Source organism: Pelmatolapia mariae, linkage group LG15 (assembly GCF_036321145.2).
Source record: "Pelmatolapia mariae isolate MD_Pm_ZW linkage group LG15, Pm_UMD_F_2, whole genome shotgun sequence".
Classification (NCBI taxonomy): Eukaryota; Metazoa; Chordata; class Actinopteri; order Cichliformes; family Cichlidae; genus Pelmatolapia; species Pelmatolapia mariae.
The window spans coordinates 12,427,569-12,445,237 of record NC_086240.1 but is presented as its reverse complement, the minus strand read 5'-3'; the positions used below and the strand labels follow the sequence as shown (position 1 = coordinate 12,445,237).

General features: G+C 46.0%; 2 protein-coding genes across 10 annotated transcripts in view; one reads left to right on the top strand and one right to left on the bottom strand.

Annotated features, from left to right (window-relative positions):
- The first annotated feature begins 817 nt into the window (after nucleotides 1-817).
- On the top strand, nucleotides 818-5,584 carry hebp2 (heme binding protein 2). Of its 2 annotated transcripts, none has more exons than XM_063496181.1 (5): nucleotides 818-894; nucleotides 1,085-1,221; nucleotides 2,412-2,547; nucleotides 3,169-3,349; nucleotides 3,513-5,584. In XM_063496181.1, exons 2-5 carry the CDS (start codon nucleotides 1,147-1,149, stop codon nucleotides 3,697-3,699), a joined length of 579 nt encoding a protein of 192 aa, XP_063352251.1. In that variant the 5' UTR covers nucleotides 818-894; nucleotides 1,085-1,146; the 3' UTR covers nucleotides 3,700-5,584. The 2 variants fall into 2 exon arrangements, with proteins under 2 accessions (XP_063352251.1, XP_063352253.1); XM_063496183.1 differs by having other exon boundaries at nucleotides 836-894; nucleotides 1,128-1,221.
- Nucleotides 5,585-7,549: 1,965 nt separating this feature from the next.
- nhsl1b (NHS-like 1b) overlaps nucleotides 7,550-17,669 on the bottom strand; it is a 102,290-nt gene continuing 92,170 nt past the window's right edge. For 5 of the 8 annotated variants that reach the window (XM_063496415.1, XM_063496412.1, XM_063496417.1 and 2 more), the window contains 4 exons: nucleotides 13,883-17,197; nucleotides 12,717-12,849; nucleotides 10,930-10,959; nucleotides 7,550-10,050 (listed from right to left, as the gene is read on the bottom strand). In XM_063496415.1, the coding sequence (XP_063352485.1) occupies nucleotides 9,375-10,050; nucleotides 10,930-10,959; nucleotides 12,717-12,849; nucleotides 13,883-17,197 (4,154 nt within the window). In that variant the 3' untranslated portion in view covers nucleotides 7,550-9,374. The remainder of the gene's footprint in view (nucleotides 10,051-10,929; nucleotides 10,960-12,716; nucleotides 12,850-13,882; nucleotides 17,198-17,669) is intronic. The other 3 variants (XM_063496419.1, XM_063496414.1, XM_063496418.1) reach the window with 1 other exon arrangement.

The window sequence follows — 17,669 nt, the reverse complement described above, 5'->3', positions numbered from 1 at the left end:
GCTTTTTACACATTACACAAGAGAAACATTGTGTTTTACTCAGTGAGCGTTACTCTTTTACCTTCAACTTTGAACACAATAAAATCCTATTTCACTGGAATTTTCAAACACGTTATCATTTCATTATCTTACATCAGAATAATAAATCCCAACCAATTAGAGTAGAAGGTTATTATAGATGACTAAAAGTAGACGTGAAAATTGTTGCTGTTAACTGAAATAAAGATAAAACTGGATATAAAACCTGTACTGGAATAAACGTATACAGGAAAACTCTTATGAGTTATGAAAGAAATAAACAGATGCAAAGTTTCAGTAACTGGTTTAAATATATATATATTTCTAGTAGAAGAATTGCTGTAAATGACTTCATATATAATTGATTTGTCATGATAAAAAGTCTAAATGATGTTAAGCAGAAATTGCAACAAATAAAACATAGTTCTATAAAAACGTTGTAAGTGGCTAGAAAGGACTGAGCTGATTACAATGTAGAGCACAGTATGTATAATAATAAGGACAGAGATACTTTCAAAACAGGTCGTTTCTTTATTTTACATATAACCCCTTTTATAAAGCCTGTTGACTACAGCCTGTATACTAATATAAGCAAAGACATTAGACATTAAATAACACACAAACACACATCGGAAATCACTTTTTGGTACGAAAGGGTGTACACATTCATACCAAACCGGTTTAAATTCAGGCTGAAGTTGAGCTTTCCAGGAGAAGGCTTGTATTTACTCGGGGGCGTGTCCTATTGTGACGAGACGAGTCCGCCAATCAAAATGCGCGTTTATGTAACAGGAAGAGATGTTACGAAAACAAGCGCTCGTCACAGCACACACCTTGCTCGCCCAGACATCGGTTACCAAACACTCGAGTTGACTGGTAATTATGTCTTTTTCTATCTTTATGTATTATTATTGTTATTTTACTGTCAAAATAATTTTGCTGTGTTTTGATAAAAAGCTACACATACACCGAAATAAGAAAAAAAGAAAAGAAAAGCGATTGCATTTGTAGAGAGTTGTTGAATAACCTAAGATGCGCGGTTTTACATCATTGTGTAACTTTGCAGCGGCTGGAAAGCTGAGTTTGCCTCTGTCTTGTCCTTGGAAAAGGAGGTTTGGATCATCAGTCATGCTGAAAGCTGTGGGACAAGTGTTGTTCTCAACTGGTCTGCAGAATCCGAAATTCACTGCAGAGGAGAAAAAGGTAAGTGCTCTGCAGTTTAGCTCATAAAACAGAATATTGGACCTTTGGTCTGAGTTTGTCCCCACTGTCACGGGACAACAGGGTGATGTGCATTAAATGAGTGCTTGATGTTCTGTTGACAGCAGAAGAAACCACAGTAAACTTGGTTAAACTATTAACCCCTGTGTCGTGTGTGCACTGCGTTATGCATATTTCCACTTTTTGAATTTTTAGTTCTTGTGATTTATCCAGTAGATCATCCAAATGTTTGTGCTAAATATAAACAAGAATAAAGACCAATTCGAGAAAGTCTTGTCTGATATAAGATTTTTAACTGATTAACAGCCCTTTTTTTGTTGCATTATTAATTTCATAACGAGCTAAATATTTTCAAGTGGTGAAATGTGTGAACTGCAGGCAGGTCAGTTCCACACCCAGACTCTCCTGTTATGAAGCTGTGCTATTGTAATAGATGGAGTATGTCGCTAAGCATAAATATAAAAGGCCTTCTTTGAGAAAGACGTCATCTGGATGCCAGCTGTATATGTTGATTAAGCTGTATGTCTTGTTCTAAAACCTGTATATACAGCAGGGGTGGAACTACAGGAGGGGGCAGACAAAAGAAATGTCTGAATCCAGAATTGATTTGGGGGCCTTTTCTCATGCGCATGGAGATTTCTCCAGATTCCGAGATTTTTTTGATATTATATATTGTAGATGATGAGATATTTAAAGTCTGAGATGTCCTTTTTATACTGTGTCATGTTACTGATGTGCTGACAGTTAACCTAATTAGTGCAAAATCTTCCTCCAGATGTTACTTTTTAACACCACCAACACCACCTTGAAACATGTTGCAGCCATCAAATTCAAAATTAGCCAATATTTTTCTTAAAAGTTTTATATTTTCTTGGTTTAAGCATTTGATATATTTTTTCTCTTCTATTGTGAATAGAATATACTTTTATGAGTTTTGCAGATCATTGGGTTATGTTTTATGTGAAATTTTCACACAGCAATTGTTTTCACACAACCCCAATTTTCTAGATTTGTGGCTAAATGAGTCATATTTTTGTTGTAACACACATTTGAAGAAAAAATGTGATTGTATTTATCACAGTTTTGAGGCATTTTGTATACAAAATATTGAATTTTTTTAATTGCTCAATAATAACCAATTTTCATCTTCACTGTGTGGCTGTGTGTGGCAGGGACAGGATTATGAAATCCGCACCTACCAGCCCACTAAGTGGGTGAGCACCTCTGTGAGCGGGATGCAGCTGGAAGCAGCCTTGTCTACTGGCTTCCGTAGACTCTTCAACTACATCCAAGGCAACAATAAAAACAGTGAGTTTCATGTTACTGCTATTACCTTCACGCAAGGTAAGCTGAGCCTGTGTTGCTGAGGCTGTGCGAGTTGTTTAAGGCTTTTATTTTGTGGCGCTGTGGCACATCGGTTACAAAACCTACACGTCACAATGGCAGTATTTTAATGTTGCACAATTAATTTACAGAGAACTGGGGTTCCAAGGAATCAATGGATGGAAAATTCAGAGAAAGTGCACTTTCGTTCCTGCTCAGCACTTTGCAACAGTTCCTCCTCTCTTACTTTTGCCTTGCTCAGCAGTTTGTAGCAATATTTATGAGAATATATATTGTTTGTGTTGCTGGCTCCTGAGGTCAGCAGCATAAGGAGATTGTGATCTGTAAACATGGCGTTTAATCCCATTCATCTGGCGCACATCGTGGTTACAGCCCAACCATCTGTACAGCTGTCACCATGCACCAAAGTTTCGATTCACCAGCTGGCGACTGATAGTTTGTTTAGGAAATTTAACATCTGTAAATCTTGCACAAGCTGGTTATATTTCAGCCCTATTATCATCATCATGATGTTTGGCATGTGCAGCTACTCTTTTTTTTTTTTTTTTTTCAACAAAAGAACCTCCTTTCTTGCTGGTTCTATAGAGGCCAAAGTGGAGATGACGGCCCCCGTGACGTGCCACGTGAAACCCGGGGCCGGCCCTGCGTGCGAATCTCAGTTCACCGTATCCTTCTACATCCCAGAGGAGCATCAGGCCACTCCACCCGAGCCCAACGAGCCCGAGGTGTTTATAGAGCACAGGAAGGAGTTGACGGTGTATGTCAGGTAGGGTACAAACAGAGCCGGCAGGTTAGACTTTGGATTGTTTATTTTGTGAAAGTCCAAAACAAATACAGTGATCAGCCATGAGTGGTTTAGTTTTTTTTTTCTTTAAAAGAAAGAAAGAAAGAAAGAAATCAATAAATCAATCTTTTGTCTATTCCTCCAGGACATACGGTGGTTTCTCCAATGATAACATGAAGCGTGAAGAGCTGCTGAAACTTATGGAAAGTCTGAAGAGGGATGGAGTCCAATACGTGGAGAAACCGTACTACGTAGCCGGGTACGACAGCCCTTTCAAACTGACCAACCGCAGGAATGAGGTCTGGATCCTCAAGAACGAAGAGGAGCAGTAGAGCGTTCCTGGGTCTCACACTATCCTATCAAAATGTTAGTGATGGGAATTTAAATGTGATGATTTGATACATTTCAGTTTGACCAGAAACAAAAGTTAGATTTGCTACTTCCATTAAAAGTTACTGATTACTCACTGAAAAACTTGATAAGGAGACTAATTACATGACAACTAGAGGTCCTGTCGGCCATATGAAGCAATATAACCAGCAGGTGGAGCCAAGTAGTCAAGAAAATGTTTCTTATGTTAACAGAAAACCCCACAAGTGCATCTTAATTAAAAAAAAAAAAAAGATTTACTGAATATTTTCAAAATACACTAATTTTAGGCTTTTGATTGTGCATGTTGCTAACCTCCTTTTTCACAGCAGATGTTTTAGCCTGACAGGGCAGGGACAGCACCCATGTGACCGATAACATTCACAGTGTGAGCCGGTTCCAGGGGGGCGGTGTAGGCTGGCTCACTGTGGGAGCACACTGTGTACCTTTCCTGTGTGCGACGGACACAAAGCTTCTTGCTTTTCATTTACACTCCCACACTAGCAGGTGAGAGCAGCCACGTGTCACTCAGGCGACGCTGCTTAGATTTGGCGTGTCATCAGATGTTTCCATCAACAAAGATCTGTTTAAGTCATGCTGACACCATAAATATATCTATTTTAGGATCACTGGCTGCACTCAGAATATGTGAGACTTGCAAAAGTAAACCAGAAGGCTACATGTGTGTTGTGCACCCTCTCCCTCTTGAGGTAGTCTTTCCTGCAGGTCTTATTGGAAAACTTAGTGAAAACAATTAACCCATAATCATGAAACACAATTTCAAACAAACAGTTTCAGCTGCTTTTTCCTGCAACGTCAAGTCGAAGCCTTTGCTGTGAAAAATATTCAAATAACATGGCAACTAACTATTACTTGTTTACATTCACATATTGATGTGACAGGACTGTGTGTAGGAAACAAAGAAAGCAAAGGAAATGTTCGTATTTGGTTTTTAAGTCAGTCCTAAAATAATACCAGTGCCTTTATGGACATTAAAACACGGATAAATCCAGTCATCGCTGTGTGTAAAAGTGCAGTCTGACGGCTATTAGATGCAACTGTGAGGCTTTGTCAGTCAGAGTTACGTGAATCAGCGGTCAAAATGGGGAAAAAAATAGTTTTTTGCAGTTTGGTGAGGACTCACAGTCCATAAAAAATCAGTGCATCTAAAAGTGCAGAAGCCTCATATTTGTTTTCACTGAACTTTGGAATATAATATTTGCACATGCCACGAGTTCAGCCTGTGAAAATGTGTCTCCTGGTACTTGGATTTGAGTCGCATTATAGAAAGGGATCGCATCAAATCCATTATGACCAGAGGGATCAAGTGCAAGGGATTAAGCATTAAACATATTTTGACTTTGTAGATCAGCTGCACAGTTTAGCAGAAGGTTTTTGTTGTCAGTCAGCTCTGGCGCTGGGAAGGTGACTCTGCCTGGCAGGCGGCCGAGCGTCGGTAAATCTCAGTTTATCTGAGACCTCACTTACTGCCACTGCGACCGCATCCATTGTGATGAATGGCTGGGCCCGTCACATCACACGTCTCATAAGCTGTCATTTTTGTCAATGAATATAAATGTGTGTTTAACCAGCTTTGTGCTCAATTGCTCAAACTGACCATTTTTGGTTTAATATTGGCAAAGAGAGCTAACAAAAATGTGCCTTTTTTCTTTTATATCTTCATATAATCATTAAGTGTGTGTGTTTATTACTCATAGTAGTACTTGGATGAAGAATGATGGCACGAGCACTGCACTGATAAGAATATTGGGAAATTTGAAAGTTTAAATAATGTAAATTTTCTTATCTAATCAATAACTCATGATTAAACCATAATTCTATCATAAATGTGCATTTAAGTATTTGTCATTTGTATTTCATGCTGGGCTTTTTCAGTCACTGAACACATGAAACTGTAATCTGTAACAGATAAAATCTGGATCGTCCTCGGCGCTCGTATCGATCGTTTGTCAGCCGCGGCTCACTTCGCCCTTCATCCTCACCTCACCTCACGTCTCCTCTCGCGCCCTCGTCGCTCTCAGCCCGATGTCTGCTGAGTCACTCATTTTATTTGTGGCAGAATTGTTCCCAATATCATGTTCACACACTCAGCAGAAATTATGTCTTTTTTTTTTATCCTCTGTGCATGCATACACACACACGCATCTTGATCTCATTGGCCGTGCTCAGCAAGGCGAAACATGCTGTGGAGGGGATCGGTATAATGAGGCTCACTGTTTTAATCTAAACGCCACAGTTTTGTATTTTAATTTTATCTTCTCCCCTCCAGCATGGCGGAGACTAGAGCTGATGATGTGAAAATACTTTCATTTTCTGGTGAGATTAACTGGAGAAATTTACTGTTGAGTTTGGACGCAACAGAAACTGTGTGGATGTAGTATTCATATCTCATAATGCACATGTAAGAACTCTTTGTCTTCTTTGACATTAATATAAGTCCTGCCATTCATTAACTATAGTACTTTGGCTTAGCTGACTGGTGAATGAATGCTAGAGTTTAACACAGTTCAGACAGAAACACCTAAACACCAGTATTGGAAAGGTTTGGGCGAAGGGAGTCTACATAGCTGCTGTAAGCGGGTCCCCAAAAACTGTTTTCTTCTGTGGTTTAAGCCCTTATGAGTTAAAGTGGATAAACTAAGTATTTAGCTTGATTAAAACACTTTCTTCTACTATTATGCTTTTTTTTAATAGCGTTCTTGTGTTGGAATCTTTAAATACTTTCACATTGTAAAATCTTATGCCCTCCAAATCAGTCCATCCACCTTTCTTTCACTTATCCAGACATGAGAAGGTGCTGGAGTCTATCCCAGCTGTCATATGACAAAAGCTGGGGGTACACACATAGGTCTAACACATTCAGTCACACCTATGGTCAGTTTAGACTAACCAAATTACCCAACATGCACGTCTTTGGACTGTGGGATGAAGCCAGAGTAACCGGAGAGAACACACTCCAACAACTCCACACAGAAAGGTGCCAACCTGGATTTGAATCCACATGAAAATTATTAGCATAAAAACGGTGGTTAGCACTATTGCCTCACAGCAAGAAGGTCCTGGTTTGATTCCCCCATCTGGCCGGAGTCTTTCTGTGTGGAATCAAGTGCAACAAAGCTAGCTGTTTAATAAGTGAAGCAGCACTGTTCACCAGCCTAAACACACGTGGTTACTATTCCTGGCCTCCCTGCAATCAGCCCTGTTTTATTTGCCATGCCTTATAAACACTCTCCATTGAGTGGTCTTGAATGTAAGAAGACGGGGGGAAGCGGTGAAGTGTCAATAGTGTGATTATAGCTGCGGGGAGTTCATATTGATTCCCGTCTCGCAGCCAGATGGACTCTGCGTCAGAGGGCAGGTGGCTGCTGAATCAGAGGTGACGGGGCTTCATTTAAAATACTAAGACACTGTCTGCGTTTCTGTTCCCCTGAGAAGACTGAACGGGCCAGTGGCGCAATGGTATTTATAGGTCTCTCTCTGCAGGACGTTGCTGCAGGAATATTGAGAAGTTGCAGCGTCCTGTCTGGATGGCTCAGCGCTAACTGGGAGTCACGCGAGAGGGCTCTAACCCAGTGTGTCCTAATAGGATGTCCAGAAGGAGATATAAGTGATGATCCCTGCAGAAGGAGGAGGGTGAATAACGGGAGTTTTCCAGATGACGGACGAGTGTGGGTGCCATGGCGACGGTGCTAATGAGGCTGTGATTTGGGGTGTTGAGCCGGCAGATGGCCGTGAATCACACACACACACACACACACACACACACACACACAGAAATGACACAGAGATGCGTTCTTTAAATATCACCTTGTTTTTATTACACAGACATACACGAGAGCGTTAGCAGCCTGCCTTCAGCTCCACTCCCACTACTTTGTCTTTTCACAAGCACAGATGCTTTCGCGAGCGCTCAATCACAGCCTGGCGGGCTCTGGGAGACACATTTTTTGGTCACAGGTGATTAACACACAGGCTGTTATGGCTGTTAGGAGGTTATGAAGTCTCACGACTGTCACCTAAAGAGACCACGTTTATTCAGCCGTGAGCACCAGTGTGGCATGACTTCAGATTAAAGGCTGGTTAAAATTGATATTATTATCTTTTTGATGCGTCTTTAACAGAATAACGGCTCACTGGGGTCAGCCAGCTAAATGTGGCTCTTTGATTTCTCTGCTTAACCCCTAACCTCTCTTTCCTGTGCCTCAACCACCCGTCAGCTGACTCTGACCAGTTAAACCATACCGACGCCCTCCTATGTGAAAATAAATAATCTACAAAAAAGGAAACCACTCCCTTTCAGCAAACAGAGGGTTCTAAAAAAATGTACAAAGTCTTTGAAAATAGGTCAAGTGTGACTTAAAACTCAATTCTCTATGTATTTACATACAGAACCATATAAAACTGCAAAAGGATAAACAGAAAGGTCAACAGCATTATAGAAATTATATAGAAATCTGCCCCCACAGGGTCTGGTGGATCTTCTCGGAGCGTATGCACGGGGGTGTCAGACTATCGGATTGCTGTCACGTCCAGCTCCGTTTCATTTTTCAAGCTCTTTGGTAACCCACACAATCACTAAAAGATAATAAAATATTCTTTTACTCTAATGTTATCGTTTCATACTTAACTTCCAAACACGTGACATGACATGATGTAACTGGTTTATTAAAACTTTTTTTTAAATTCACCAAGAGAAAAAAAAACCTGTGCACAGTGCAAATTCTACAAACTAACTTTTATGAGCCTTTTCAGAGAGTAATTTTGATGTTTTGGTTGAACCTTCGTATCCCCCAACTATTTTTCCACACTGTTCCCCGTCACTAGGTGGCAGCACTGAGCCCTCTGCACTTCCTATGGACCCCTGAACACACCAGCTCTGCAAACTAAAACCACCGATCAAAGAGCGGGAAAAACAAAAAACCCAGTTGGTAACCGTAGGTGAAGTTGTACCGCGCAGCCATCTGCTGTACCACCTCCTCGCGCCTGTTCCACGTATTGATTGGCTGTTTGAAGCTGACACTTGCAAGCCAAGGTGCTCTTAAACACTTCCCACAGCCAGCAGAGGAAAAGCAGAAACCGAAAACAGGCGAGCCTCCCGCACACTTTTACATTCCACTCTCTCCTAGCTACGTAGCACCACAGCAGCAAAGTTAAGCGAACAGTCAGTGACTTCTCCATTCCTTCAATTCACTTAAGTTTGCCATCTTAACTTTTAGTCCTTTGGTGAAACTAAAAGGACTCCTGCAGGATGAAGTTAGAAAGAAAACAGAAAAACAAATGGCAAACAAAACTAGGAACACCAGGTCTAAAAGAAACACTATTCTTTGAACAAAAAAAAGGTGAATCACCAAACGAAGGAAAGAATGAGAATCATGGCAGTCTTAAAAAGCTGGAGCAGGTCCACTTCTCTGCTTCAGACTGCGCTCTGTCTGGTCCGTGATGGAGCTGCATCCAGGCCCCGCATCAGGACCAGACATGTCCACTCCCTCAGAGGGGCAGGGGTGGAGCTCAGGAAGGTGTCTCTAGAGGGCCTTGTGTTGGACTCCTCTTCCAGCTCCCTGCCTGGTTACAACGAATAAGTTCAGCTCCCCAAAGCTAAGGGGCGGCTCTTGCTCTTTTAACTTCTGCTTTCTTCAGATAAAGTGCCATTGGAGTCTTTGAGCACAGGGACAGCCTGAGCCGCTGGCTGAGACAGACTTTCTGCCGTGTCTCCATACTCGCTCTCAGCCAGTTCCCCGTCCCGCTCGCAGATTACCGTCATCGGGCTGCTGAGGATTCGGCTGCGGGCGTTGTACTTGCTGCTGGCAGCTGAGGGCGGCGTCCGAGAGCGCCCGTACTTAAATCCGCCCATTGAAAAGGGCGACGAAGTCGGCGAGGACAGGGTAAAGGCATCATAACGGCCCCGCTCCTCAGCTGCCCTCTTACCCCGGCCCGGGGAACCGGCCGGGCTGTGCAGGGCCATCGGTGATGAGGGCGAAGCAGTGGGGGAGTCCAGTGCCGATTCGGAGCGCGTTCGCTGGGAGCGTGGGTCAGTGGAACGAAGCATTTCGGCGGCAGACATCCTGAAACTGGTCTCAGAGCGGCTTCCCTTTTTCAGGAGAAGTGCCTTGAAGGTGTCGCTGCTGGTGGAGGACTTGCGGAGGTTGCGCTGGATGGATCCCGACTGACGGGGCAACGACGACGTCATCCCTGGAGACAGGCTCGTCGGGGTGGTGGGTGGAGATTGCGAGTTGCTCCCAGGCCGGGTCTTGTCTTCCTCGGACTCCTTGCGACCCAGGACCTTGCGCTTTGACCTGTGGAAGAAAAGATGATTTTAAAATCGTCTTGAGGAATTCTGCTGAGTGAGCGAGCGGAAGCACGGCTGATCAAATTATTTCAGGGCAAATAAATGCTGACTCGACAGAGCAGAATACAGGACTAAGTTACTGGGGCAGTGTTGTCAGGGAGCAATGAGCTCAGATTTAACTATTCATCCACGGGATTTCACACATGTAAGCCCACTCTTGTTGATGTTTGTGCTGCAGCTTAAAAAAAAAAGATTACATTTAAAACTCTGCTGCCCACGTTCCACAAATCTTTGTCCCAAATTTGCCATATGTCAGCACTGCCCCCAGCAAACAAACATGGCGGCGTATCTCGGAAATAAACCAGGGCTAAGGAGCAGTGAGTGGCATGTCAACACAACAGAAGGATACGAAGAAGAAGAAGAGTTACACATTTCTGGTTAAAAGAAATTCGGTGAGGTTTTACAGCAGAAGCTGCAGAAGCTGCAACGCTGCATGAAAGCTCAGACGCGGCACAATAAAATTAATCAAAAACAAACTGAGGAAAGCGCCCAGAGCTGTTTTAATCACATGAGGACGAGGCGGCCTCCTCTCAGCAGGGGGCGGTTGGTGGTGGTTGTGGTCGGTATCGGCGTAGTCTGCTGCACCACTCATCCTTGAGTGTTGATAACTCCTGCACCAAAGCATGGCAATAAAAGCTGCAACTGGCAGAATTAGGAGGCGTTAGGGCTTGAGGCGAAAACAGCCTTATTAATCTGTGTCTGTGATACCGGGGGTGGCGGGTTGCACCGAGGGATTACTGCTGCTAATCCCAAGGCAGCATCAGCGTGGCGGTGGTGAAAACAAGGCTCGCTAATTAAAGGAAAGGGGCTACTTGCCACTACGCACCTCTCTAGAAACACTGCACCCATTCCCTCTCTGCACAGTGGAAGAAGAGAGGAGAAACATGATTAAAGGAATTACAACTACACATTCTGTGATAAGGGAGACAACATTTTTTAATCCTCAGATTAGATCGTTGGAGGGAAATCTTCCCTAAAGGGCAAATAACCTGTGGGGATGTACAGCGCTGTGTGAAGGTCAAAAAAGTGGGAGGGAGGACTGAAAGGATGGAAATGGTTTGTGTGAGAATCTAACGCTGCAAAATATGTCTGTGCCCTAAATTCAACCTCCATCTAGCGTCATCCCCTGTGAGCTCCCTTTCCACATTAGCCCATCAGCATTACATAAGACTTTTCTCACACACAATCCCACGTGCGTGCACTCAAACACACCTGAATTCAATGGCTCCGTTGTGAACTTGCAGTGGCAAACATACAAACAGAGAGCGCAGGTGCCAATCCCAGTTATAGAGGTAAACAAGGAGGCAATATAAGCATGGCAGCACTGGATCGATTTCTTTCTGCTGGCTGGATTACATTCGGTTTGGAGGATTTCTCTCACAACAAACTTGTGTTTTCGGCCGCTGCTGTGAAGGAATTTCAACTCGAGGCTTTTATTACTCTCTGATTTCACAGACAGCGAGAGAAAAAGGACGGGGGAACGTGAAGGTGAAAGAAAATAAAAACAAAAAGAACTGGGCAGGTGGTATTACAGGGGTGTTACAGTTAATACTCGGTGCTTCCACCCTTGAACAATTCTCGATTGAATTTACAGTTTAGGGCACTTTTTGCAGATTGAATTTGTGCGAGTTCATTCTTTTGTTTGAGGGATCTTCTTTAGTTTTAACAGCACCGCTGGGAAACGGTCATCACTTCCCAAATCTGTGAAATTATTCTATATCTCCCACGCTGTGAGGGTGCGATAGGAGGAGGAGGAGAGTGGTAAACAAATGCTGCCTTGACTGCAAACGCACACACGCTTACACAATATTCACGTTTAATTAGGCAGCGCAATAAATGATACATGCACACGTGACGTGGGGACCATAAATAAAGCAAAATGAAATCCTGGGACGCTTAAGAGAACTCCCCAATGCTGCTGCTGCTGCTGTTGTTGCACGTGACCGCGAAACCCAAACTGGCGGGCTGCATGAGAAATTTATGCCTGTGCCGCCTTCAGTCACAATAGCACGTATGCAGTATATGTCAGAGACAGCGGAGCACAGCGGCAGCGGCGTGTAGACGAAGAAACGGAGAATGAGAAATGTCTCCAGTGGCCTCTAACCCAGATTAGGACCAGGGGGTGTCGAGTAGTAAATTATGGATGAAGCAACAGCCTTTTTTTTTTTCCTTCTTTCTTTTTTTTTGCTAAAAATGAGCAATTCTAATCTAACTACACTCACAAACACTTAGTATACAAATTAACTGTTGCCTTCATGCTTCACAGCCCTTCACTGGCAAGAGATCAGCTTTCTGACAGATGTGTACTCTTCTGTATGGGATAATGCTGGATAAAGTTATGACTGAGAGGTGGAGAGCAGAGAGTCGGGGATGACTGAAAAACACAAATCAAGGGTGACACTGTGGTTTATGAGGATGTTGGAAAAGCAGGAATGACAGAGAGAGAGAAGGGCAGGTGGAGAGGAAAAAAAAGTAGGAATAGTAGGAAGCAGGACTAAATCGGGGAAATAAATTATGTATCCAGAGCCGAGGTGGGAGAGGAGAAAATAAGTTGCTGTGGTGCTCTAAAAACGAGCAGGGCGACAAGGACATTAGACGAGTGCATCGTCGTACCTGTGAATGGCGGCGAAGAGGTCCTCTGTGGTTCGGGGTCGCGTGGGAGTCGGGGTTACCATGTTCTTCACGGACGCCCCGTTTGCTGACGGGGCTGGAGACGACTCGGCCGTACTGGATTCAAAGACGTCACCTGGGTGGAGGGGGGATATACAAGTTACATCCAACACAGTCAGGAGAGAGCAGACTTTTAGGGTGCACACACTCCTACATCCATCCTGTCGCATTAACCTGGCCGCCTATGAAATCTGAAGTCGTACGGAGGAGATGCCCAACTGTCTTCTTACATTCTCGTCCCTCTCTAGATTTTCCTCTTCTTTCATTTCCTCTAGTTTAGCCTTTTTTCCCCCTCCTCCTCCTCTTCCTCTTAACCTCCGCGCTCACGTCTGAGCTTCGACTGCCTGAGCCGCTGCAGGCAGTCTCACTTTACGCTCTCCCCATCCTCCCCTTCATCCCCTTACCAGATCCGTTCCCCTCCCCTCCGATACGACCAAGCCCCTCCCCCCTGTCCCTCCAACCACATAAAGCATCTCCTTTGGGATACTTACCCCCCTTCCCTTAACTCAGAGAGGGAGTGGGACAGAAGGACAGCTGAGTAGGAAAAACACGGGCTGAGCGATTAACACAAAAAAAAGAGAGAGAGCAAGAGAAAAGGCAGAGAGGCAAAAATGAATATTTGGACAGAAGAGAAGGATGGATGGTGGAGAGGAGTCGAGTAGACGGCGGAGGCTGAGGTGTGTGTACGTGTGCAGCAATGCGGGGGGGGGGGGGGGGGGGGGGGGAACAAAAAAAAGAAGGGGGACAGCAGCCAAAAGAGATCTCTGCATATAAAATATAGAAGGAGGAGTAGAATAAAGAGTAAGCAGGGATGATTGCACGAGGCTGCAGAGCTGCTGTCCCAGTGATAAGCCGTCGCTCCCGCTTCGTTTTCACACTTTTTAAACCTTTAAAAGCTTCTGCCTTCAAGTTTAGCTCGCTTGCTCTGGAGGGCAAAAAGAATTTTACAGCAGCTCAAAGGAACCCATCGCACAACCCTCAGTCTGCTGGATCACTTCTAACCTCTTGGGATTTTGGCAAATAAGTACATTAAGGCTTTCTGCTTCCGTTTCTGCATTTCTGCGTTTGTTTTGTGGAAACATATTTAATAAACTACGAGTCAGACTCACCTGCCTCGTCGTCCTTGGAGCTGATGGACCCTGTGGTGCTGCTCGTCCCATCACAGTCCTCTTCCTCTTCTTCATCAGCCTCTCCGTTGGTATAAAGCCCAGAGGCATTACTCGTCTCCTTGCTAACAGATGTAGTGATACAAGACTCATATCGGGTTTCAGTGAATGCTCCTTTGCACTCTGCTAAATGCTCAGAGTTCTCTAAAGTGTCTTCTCTCTCCTCCTGATGCTCACCGTCCCCCTCTTTCACCTCTTCTTTTGTTTGTCTTCGCAGAGAATCTACTTGGTCTTCTGTTTGGGGGATGTTAGTCTCTTCCTGCTGAGATGGAAACAGTTTATTTATTGCTTGGGGGCTTACTGGTGGGACAAGGGAAAATCTGGGCTTCTTGGAGACTGCTGGGGGTGGGGCCTTCTGCTTGATGGGAGAGCTTTCGTGGCTCTGTGCAGGACTGGGCAACGCTAGTGCCTCCTCTTTTTCATTCCCATTCACAAGTGTGTAACTCTCATCATCAGCTTTTCCATTTACGATGGCAATGTCCGGTGAGTCCTCTGTGATGCTGTCATCCAGTGACAACTCTTCCAGGAGCTTTGACACAGGCGATGGTGAGGAATAATGGGAATCCGCTTCCAGAGAGCTGTTCAACAGGGGTAAGACAGTGGGATGCTCCTGAGAGTAACAGCTATCCAGGCTCAGAGGCTTTAGCCCCTGAAGGAGGTCCATCCCTGTTTTCTCAGCTCTGTTGTCATCTGTGATCTCCTTCTCTGGTCGCTTGACTGAACGAAGCTGAACGCTCTGCAGTGCAAATGGTGTGATGAGGGGCTTAGGTGAGTTTGTGGGACTGTTAGAAGGAGCTGCTTTAGGAGCATCATTTAGTGCCTTCTTAAAAGATGGGGAGGAGGAAGCTGTAACAGTAGCCGGAAGAGGAGGAGGAGGAGGTGGGGGTGGTGGAGGAGGAGGGGGACTGAAGCTCCCATTGGGAGATGAACTCGGGTGAATCAGCATCTCGGGGGATGGAGGTGGAGGGAATTCTGGGGAGGTGGAGCAAGTAGAGTTCAGGCTTAGAGAACCTCCCTGAGGAGTGGTTGGCAATGGGGGAGCTGGTGGAGGAGTCAGGGAAGCTGTGCTAGAGCTTGGCGGTAGAGGGGGAGGGAAGGGTGGAGGTGGGCTGAGAGGGGTGTTTGGAGTTGAGGCGGAGGAGAAGAGGAGAGGTGGTGGTGGTGGAGGAGGAGGACCGTTGCTCTTAAGTGAGTCTGAAGTGTTAGAGGAAAGGGAGGTAGAAGAAGAGGACATGGAAACTGATGAGAGGAGAGAGGACTTCCTCTCGGGGACTTTGGGTTTTGGCCGGCCGCCCGAGGGAGACATGGACCTGGCGAAGGCGGGCACTGGGGTTCCAGCTGTGGGAGTGTTGGACTGGCTGGAGTAGCCACTAGATGGCGAGGTGAGTCTATGCACCCGGTCTGGGGAGGAGGTGGAAGCTTTGGGCTTCGCCGACACCTCTCGCTCCTGACCTGGAGCTCCAGGGATCTGACTTTTGTGAATCCCTCCTCCATTCTGTAAGACTCCTGGGTGAACGCCGGCTGACATGTTATCTGCGGCATGGGCTGGGGGTGTCTGCTCCCCCTGGTCCGAGTTGTTACGAGGGTAGTCCATGTAGTAGCCCCAAGAGTCGGCGTAGTCAGAGCGCAGGCTGCTGGTGTCACTGTGGGCAGGTGTCACATGGCATAGAGAGTACACGCTAGACACGCCGCCGCAGTTTGCGTTAGCTGCTAGTGATGCTGCAGAGCTGCCTGCACTGATGCTGCTGTGACTGCGCGGCCTGAGGACCCAAGGGTCATCATAATCGCTGCTTGGGCTGTGAGAGGTTGATGATGGCGACGCACCCTTTCCCTTCCCTCCTCTCAACCCCATCTGCAGGCTCTGCTGCAAGCTTGCAATTAGAGTTTCATTAAGTGTTGTACCCCTTTCCCCGTTAGCACCGTTGATGGCGCTAACACCTCCGGGGGGCATTTTTGCAGCTGGCTTGCGTCTGAGAGAATCCGTCCGAGCTGGTGGCAGGGGAGGCTTCTTGGATTTGCGTAGGGAGATGCTGCGTGATAGCGAGCGGTCACTGTACAGGCTTCCAGAGTCCTCCTGATTGGCCATCTCGCGGCACTCGTACATGCTGTGTCTGGTGGCCCGGCCAGCTGCCACCCCGTGCCCGCTACCGTGACTGCGGGAGCGCAGGCCTGAGTCCAGGTGCATAGAGGTGTAGTATCCATCATTGTCCTGGGAGTAAAGAGAGCTGGAATCAGTAGTGGTCCTAGAGGACTGATCCAAGCTGCCATAGAGCTGGTTGATTGGAGTGGAGCAACTGGAGGTCAGAGTGCGGTGTGGAGCCACCACATTTTCTGGTGTGTCGTAGATCCAGTTCTCCTCCGGCAGACAAGATGGTGGAGTGGGGGCCAAGGTGCTGTGGCTGTGGGCGCTACTGTCAGAGTGACCTGACTCACTGGCAGGTGCTCTGACTTTCAGGCCACTATCCTGTGCTGTGTGAGTAGGAGTAGACGTGGCCAAGGCAGGGCAGGTGGAGCTGTGGGTGAAGGCTGCTGGACTAGAGATCAGCGGGTCAGCATTAGTTGGGGAAGCCAGACTGAGCGCTCGAGCTGCGGGGTAAGCTGAGACCGGGGACTGGGTGAGCTGGCTCAAGGTGTTAAGGGTAATAACCTCAGCAGAACTGGACATGGTGGCATTGGGGATGAATGAGGTGGAATAAGCAGCATGAGGGGAAACCACACATGCCGGACCCCCGCCCCACTCACTGGACTGTGTCCCCTTCACCTCCTGGGACTTGGGCCTGGGCAAAGTTCCTGTCCTCGGGGCGTTTCTCATGTGTACCACAGTATCGTCGACCTGAAGCTTTCCAATTTGCCTCTGCAGATGTTCCTCTGACTTGATGGGCGTGCTGCTATAGATGGGATCAGCACTGAGGGACACTCTTGCGCCCTGTCGGGGCAGACTGTGAAAACGCGACGGGTCTCCATTAAAATGCTGCGGCAGCATCAGTATTCCAGAGCTGTCGCTGCTGGAGATGGATATACTTCCTGTTGAAGAGGAAGCGGATATGCCAGCCATCTGAGCAGCGATTCCCTGTCCTCTCTGCGCTCGAATTCTTCTCATGGACGGGGGCACGATCTTTACTTCTTCTGTCTGACAGCTCGAGTCTCTGGTCACCGAACGTCGGAGTGTTGAGTTGACGCTCCCAGTACGGCCAAGTGTGGAGTACTGTCCAGGGAGGAACATAGAATGTGGCCGGAGATCTCCGCCGTGTCCTTTTGCTGTTGTCAAAAAAAAGAAACATATCAACATGTGATTCCTCTTCCTGCTACCCCCCCCCCCTTGCTATAACTTCTTCAGCCACAAACCTTTCTGCTCTTCTGGCTGGAATGTCAGATAAACTGTGGTCACATGGAAGCTAATTAATTTGATTTGGCGTAACCTGATTTACGTTAATAACTTCTGGTCTTCTTCATTATGGAGAAAAGGATATGAGGAGAGACAGAGAGAAGGAATAGAGCCTCTGCTACTACGCTTCTCCTACGCTGGCTACGTCAGATAGAAAAATGAAATAGTCTCCTCGGGTGCCAGGACAGGCAGCTGGTTAAGCGTTAGGCAGAAAAAAACCCCCCACAAAACACAAATAGGAACACAGGCATACAGGAAGACACGTGTGCATGCCAAGCCAGCCCTGTCATGCACAAGGACAAACATAAAATGCACATAACAGAAAGATGCACACTGAACATACCA

What these genes read in the sequence shown, in the direction of transcription:
- hebp2 (XM_063496181.1), top strand. Translation starts at nt 1,147, where the DNA reads ATGCTGAAAGCTGTGGGACAAGTGTTGTTCTCAACTGGTCTGCAGAAT. An exon ending in TCACTGCAGAGGAGAAAAAG is followed by an intron (nt 1,222 to 2,411) that starts GTAAGTGCTCTG and finishes TGTGTGTGGCAG; the next exon opens with GGACAGGATTATGAAATCCG. An exon ending in CCAAGGCAACAATAAAAACA is followed by an intron (nt 2,548 to 3,168) that starts GTGAGTTTCATG and finishes CTGGTTCTATAG; the next exon opens with AGGCCAAAGTGGAGATGACG.